The sequence below is a fragment of the Tachysurus fulvidraco genome, chromosome 9 (assembly GCF_022655615.1).
Source record: "Tachysurus fulvidraco isolate hzauxx_2018 chromosome 9, HZAU_PFXX_2.0, whole genome shotgun sequence".
Lineage (NCBI taxonomy): Eukaryota > Metazoa > Chordata > Actinopteri > Siluriformes > Bagridae > Tachysurus > Tachysurus fulvidraco.
The window spans coordinates 29,162,147-29,168,439 of record NC_062526.1 but is presented as its reverse complement, the minus strand read 5'-3'; the positions used below and the strand labels follow the sequence as shown (position 1 = coordinate 29,168,439).

The 6,293-nt window shown below is 47.6% G+C and overlaps 1 protein-coding gene across 2 annotated transcripts in view; it reads left to right on the top strand.

Moving 5' to 3' along the window:
• The window catches only part of LOC113661155, a 16,810-nt gene extending 10,874 nt beyond the window's left edge, over nucleotides 1-5,936 (top strand). The window contains exons 12-20 of one of the 2 annotated variants that reach the window (XM_047818184.1): nucleotides 2-252; nucleotides 327-2,640; nucleotides 2,785-2,907; nucleotides 3,040-3,168; nucleotides 3,308-3,500; nucleotides 3,663-3,787; nucleotides 4,016-4,206; nucleotides 4,296-4,429; nucleotides 4,588-5,936. In XM_047818184.1, coding sequence (XP_047674140.1) covers nucleotides 2-252; nucleotides 327-2,640; nucleotides 2,785-2,907; nucleotides 3,040-3,168; nucleotides 3,308-3,500; nucleotides 3,663-3,787; nucleotides 4,016-4,206; nucleotides 4,296-4,429; nucleotides 4,588-4,820 — 3,693 coding nt within the window. In that variant the 3' untranslated portion in view covers nucleotides 4,821-5,936. Of the gene's footprint in view, nucleotide 1; nucleotides 253-326; nucleotides 2,641-2,784; nucleotides 2,908-3,039; nucleotides 3,169-3,307; nucleotides 3,501-3,662; nucleotides 3,788-4,015; nucleotides 4,207-4,295; nucleotides 4,430-4,559 lie in introns of both variants that reach the window. The other variant, XM_047818185.1, reaches the window with a different exon arrangement.
• The last annotated feature ends 357 nt before the right edge of the window (nucleotides 5,937-6,293 follow it).

Sequence of the window (6,293 nt, the reverse complement as noted above, 5' to 3'; positions counted from 1 at the left end):
GATCCAGCGGTGGTACCATGTGGCAGTGTGTGAGAGCTTCCTTCAGGATCTTCTGTGGAGAACTTGCTCGATCAAATATGACCAAGAGGAAACTCTTCTCTCGCACAAGCAGACTGAAGTCTTCTCTGTGATTGAAGCTTTTCTCAGGTCAAATCCTCCTCCTGAGGTGGAGGAGCTACAGCAGATGCTCCACCTGGCTAACGTTGTCCCTGATGGACACCTGGAGAAAGCAGGAAAGCAGCTGACACACAGGTGACGACTGTTCTGAGGGAGCAGGAGGTGTGAAGCTCATTCTGTTTAAATCTAATCAGCATTCTGTTTTGCAGATGTTCACGTTTACGCAAGTTGTTGTTCTCTCCCGGTTCCTCGACACTTCCTGACCTCCAGATGGCTCTGCAGTGGCAGTACGAGTATCTAAAGAGCAGAACTGTGGAGTTAACATCTGACCCTCGTACTCCGAGTGATCGGAGTGTCTTCAGAGATTCCGATTTATTTCCACCTTCTGACACCGTCGTGTCTCGTCACAACATTTACGGTTCTCCTCTGAGACTTCAGTCTGGAACAAAGCCACCGTCACTTAGCTCCTTTGATTCTGGGTTTGATGGAGCAGGAGGTGGTCACCTGGAAGCAGGAGGTGGGAAGTCGTGCCAGGATGAATCATCCAGACTTAAATCTCTCCTGCATGTCAGTGAGGAGCAGGAGCAGGTCTCCAGCTCACCTGAAGCTCTCAGTGAGCAGAAATCTCCTCGAGCTCCCAGTATCCACATCACGCCGAATGTAAACGGAGACTCTGTAAACTTTGAGGTCACCATGAAACGTTCAGCCACGCTTCCCAAAAACCCCTGGCTGAGTCTTCCTGTAGATGATCTGGAGAGCTGCTACACTGTGATTATCTCTCCCACGCAGCAGAAGAAGACCAGGAGCTGCGATCGCTTAACACAGACCACCGAAACGAGTGTGTGTGATCTTCAGGATCAGAGTACCGAGTGGAGCCCCGTAGGTAACGTCCTCTCCAGCACCATCACAGATGGAGGACCTGGAACTGAAAGCTCAGAGGTGGTGCCCAGTCTCCTGTGGGACTCGTATGATCTGCGTGACTCTGAGAGCCTATCACTCGGTGAGAGAGCTTCTGAATGGGAAATAAAAGAACAGCAGGAGCTCAGAACCGTGGAAGAAATGCTGAGCCGAACTGCTGGAATCCTGCAAGAAGAGGAGAGCGTTCTAGCTCAGGAGGAGATCTTGGATGTTCTACTGGAAGCAGACAGTCCATACAAAATGTGGCCTTCATGGAGCAAAGCTTGTGAGTTTACTCAGATGAACTCCTCTGACTTGGCTGAAGCAGGTGTGATGGGATTGGAGGACGATGTTTTGTCTCAGGATCATACAAGTCTTCCTCAGAGTGGTGAACCTTCATCAGTACCAGGCTCTGACTCGCTCGGTCACCTTCCAGCGGTAAAGGGAGGTCCGGAAAGATCAGAGCTTTTGAAAGATGTAGAAAATCTGAAGACCTTGGAGGAAAAGCTTGTTGAAGAGAACCTGAAAATCAACGAGATGCATCACTGTGAATCTAAGGAAAGGACGTCAACTCTGAGCCTCGGTGAGGACAGGACGCGGTTCCTCGAGAAACTGGAACAAGAGAAGAAGGAAGTGGAGGAGATGGAGAGGAACCTGAGCATGGAGATGAAGAAAAGCAAGCTAAAGTATCTGAGCAAGGGACACAAACTTGTCAGGTGTTCCATCATGGGAACAGGTTCAGTGTTGAAATCAGAGGATGAAGCTCTCCTGAGGAACTGCAAACGTTTAACACAAGATGCACAAGCCATCAGTCAGAAGCCATCAGACATGGCTGCAGATGTTCAGCACAGATGTTCCCATCCAGAAGCATCACTTAACTGTAAATGTTTGAATGTTGCTGCAGATTCTTCAGCCAATGATTCCATAAACATGAGCTTAAATTTTGTGGCTCAGCAAAACGCCGACTCTCCTGCACCATCATCCAGAACGTCTGCTGTGCCTTCTGTCCTGGCAGCTGGTGGATGTGAGACACACGAATGTCCTGATATTGGACAAGCAAAAAAACTCTTAGATCCTCATGATATGAAAGAAGAAAGATGTTTAATCTTGGACTCGGCTGAAAAGTGTGGTGAAGATCTCAAGGTGGAAACTCTAACATCAGAGGACGTATTGACCACTGCTTTTGATCCTGGTGGTCCAACACCTCGTCCTCAAACTGTTCGACTGAAGTTACAGAGAAGTGCAGATTCTGAAGACGACGCGTGCGACGCTACACACCAGACTGCTTCACAATCATCTGTTACTCCATTAACCAAAGCGTGTAAGATTCCATGTAGAACCTCAACAGGCCCCAAAAACCTGAATGCCAACAATAACAATCTTCACACTCAGGATCTTGGGCTTGGGGGAGAGAACGTGCCTGAAGAACCTGAAGGGTCCGAATGTAGCAACAGACCTGAAGAGTCATGGTGTGAAGGTCTGGTCTCCACAAATGAATCCCCTGCAGGTGAAACATCTGAGCTCTGTGAAACAGTGGAGAAAACCAATCATCATGGTGACCGGGCTTTAACAAGACGTGTCTGCAGATCACCAGATCTTCATCAACTTCAGATCTGCACTAGAGAGGTTTGGATCCAGTTTGTGATCTACTTTTGTGATCTGCTCAGTATTCACAGCTCTGGGGCAGAACCTGTGGTACATCTCACCGTCTTCATCTTGCAGTGTTCAGTTTGCAGCAGATTGTGTGTGTGTGTGTGTGTGTGTGTGTAGATGAGTGAGTTTCAGACCCCTGTGGTGTTGGACACCGGCTCCAGTTTGGTGAAAGCTGGCTTTGCCGACCAGGACCTGCCCACCACCGTCTTCCCCACCGCTGTGGGTCTGCCCAAGTACACGGTAATGTTCCTAAAGCTGCTGAGATGTTTGTGCTGAACTGAAGGTCCTGAGCTTCTACCTCCTGCTGCTTTCTCAGGGAAACAGGAATATTTATTTATTTATTTATTTGCATTGTGTGTGTTGCCTGTGCAGGAGGTGATGAGTGTCAGTGTGGAGCGCGGTGTGTATGTGGGACACGACGCTCAGCACATGAGGGGGGTGTTAACACTTCATTACCCAATGAGGAACGGCGTGGTGTCCGACTGGGACCAGATGGAGATGGTGAGGTTTAACAATCAGATGAATTCTGCTGTTACACTTAAACCACCAAGTAACCGTGTGTGTGTGTGTGTGTGTGTGTGTGTGTGTGTGTGTGTGTGTGTGTGTGTGTGTGTGTGTGTGTGTGTGTGTGTGTGTACAGATTTGGAGTCATGCCTTTGAGCAGTTGCGTGTGTGTAGTGAGGATCACCCTGTGTTGCTGACGGAGGGAGTGTTGAGTGTCCGTGAGAACCGCCAGCGTTCTGTAGAGCTCATGTTTGAGAACTTTAATGTTCCTCTTGCGTACATGGCACTGCAGCCTGTTCTGGCACTGTACGCCACCGGACGGACCACCGGTACACACACACACACACATACACACACTCCTGCAGTGATGATGCTGTTTAGGAGCTTGGAGACACTAACGTCACTTTGCAAATGAGAAATTCCTGATCCAGACCTGAGCTGACCGCAGTGTTAATGTGTGTGTGTGTGTGTGTGTGTGTGTGTGTGTGTAGGTGTGGTGTTTGACTCTGGAGACGGTGTGAGTCACAGCGTCCCTGTGTTTGATGGTTACTGTCTATCTCACGCTATTCAGCGTTTTAATCTAGCAGGAAATGACATCACACTGCAGCTCAAACAGGTACGAACTCCATCTCATTCCTGTCAGTGCTTAGCAACTGTTGCTATGTGTCATTTACCTCCATAAAGCTTTTATCACTTTAGCAACACTACAGTACTTCCTGTGGTCTCTTTGTAAATTAGAGATACCTGAACCAGACCTGAGGTGACCTGTGTGTGTGTGTGTGTGTGTGTGTGTGTGTGTGTGTGTGTGTGTGTGTGTGTGTGTGTGTGTGTGTGTGTGTGTCAGCTGTTGACAGAACAGGGTGTGTGCATGCGGACGTCTGCTGAGATGGAGCTTGTGCGTGAAATGAAGGAAAAATGCTGCTTTGTGGCTCTCAACTATGAGGCGGAGCTTAGTGGAAGAGGCGGGGCCAATGCACAGGTGCATTACACTCTACCGGACGGACACGTCGTCTCCGTGACGACTGAAAGGTTCAGGTAGAGTGTGTGTGTGTGGGGTGGGGGTGGGGTTTGAGGGGGGGGGGGAGGTGTAGGTGTTTGCTGACTTGTTTATTTGAAATCTTCAGAGCTCCAGAGATCCTGTTCAGGCCGGAGCTGATTGGTCAGGATTATTATGGGATGCACGAGAGCATTTTCAGGTCAGTTCTTCAGTCAGACGTCGACCTGCGCAGGGATCTGGTGGGAAACATCGTCCTCTCAGGTACGACACACGCTGACGGATTTAAACACTTCCTGTAGGTATAAAATAGAACCTATTTGGACCGCAGTGAGTTTAATGTCCTGAGATGAAATATGATCTTATTCAGTTATAAATTCTGTCTCAAATGGAGACATCGTCTGTGTCTCCTGTCTCTGAAGGTGGGAACACGCTGCTTGCTGGACTTCCTGAACGTCTGCAGCGTGAGATCAGTGCTTTGGCCCCAGCAGGTTTGGGCGAGAGGGTAAAGGTCACGAGTCCTCCGGGTCGAGATTTCTCCGTGTGGAGAGGAGGAGCTGTGCTCGCCAACATGCCGTCCTTCTGCTCAGCCTGGATCAGTCAGGACGAGTACGAGGAATTCGGACCCCAGATTGTCTTCAGGAAGTGTTTCTGAGCTGGTCTACAGAACCTGCAGCAGAGCTTTTAGAAAAGCGTTCAGGAACCAAACAGGAAGTGGTTCAGACGCCAGTTGTTTTAAATCTAGAGAATTTTGCTTCAGATTGTCTTCAGAAAGCCGTCAGACTCCCTCATGTGAGAACTCTGTGAAGATCTGAGCTCTTTTACAGAGGAGACTTTTCTGTTCAGAGGTGTGGAGGGAGTCGGAGGTCCACGTCGTGCCTCTGGGGCATCTTCACCCCTGGGCATCGTTTACAGCAGGAACCTCTGATGCTCTTCATAAGTCTGAGCAGCAGAAGGTTCTGTTTGTGTGTGAAATTCTCCTGAAGTGATTTTATTATATATATATTTTCTCTGTATGTTTGTTTTCCTTGCTGAACTTTAATGTGTGTTGTGTTGAGACTCGCACCTTCAGGATCTCTGCAGATTCCATAAACATGGATTTTTACTAATAATGAAATCGGCTTGTTGGAAAAATTAAGTATATTTCTTTGAATGTAAAGTAACTTTGTAAATGTTTACGTGTTTTAAATGGGGATTTGTGTGGAAGACGAGCTGGGGACGAGGACGAGGACGAGACGAGACGAGCTGCAGAACTGGATCATGGTGATCATGTCCAACACTTTACTTAACGTGGGATTGTGTGCTGGTGTCTTATGGATTTACTCCTCTCTCTGTGTGTGTGTGTGTGTGTGTGTGTGTGTGTGTGTGTGTGTGACGTGTTGCTGTAAAGATCAATACAAACTGGATTTGTTGTGTTTTTGTACTTGATGGTAAAGCTGTGTGCTGGTCACATGATTCTCTGTATGTTTATATACTCGTTATGTCCCCCGTTTTCATGGACGATGTCTCAGACGGTTATTAGCGCAGCCCCGCTGTCCTGGTCCAGGCTCCTCTGGGCTGCTGTGTTGTGTATTTGTGTGCTTTTTTCCACGTTGTGTGTAATTGTTCACTGGGATTAAAGTGTGCTGGTGTTTAGTAATATAAATATTGCAGGTCAGAGGTCAGGGGTCAAGGGTTAATGTAAGCGTGTAATGTGTAGTCAGCTCATGTTCGTCCCAAATCCCACATCACTGTGTTGTAACTGATTTTAAATAATAAATATTTCTCAATAGATTTGTGGTTTGTCGTTTTATACATCTACTGCCTGATTGGTGCAAAAAACAAAACGACTGTTTATTGTATGATTTAAACCCCACTGACAGGGTAATGTGTATTTAACTCACAGCCCAACACTAGTGCTGTATTTAACTCACAGCCCAACACTAGTGCTGTATTTAACTCACAGCCCAACACTAGTGCTGTATTTAACTCACAGCCCAACACTAGTGCTGTATTTAACTCACAGCCCAACACTAGTGCTGTATTTAACTCACAGCCCAACACTAGTGCTGTATTTAACTCACAGCCCAACACTAGTGCTGTATTTAACGCACAGCCCAACACTAGTGCTGTATTTAACGCACAGCCC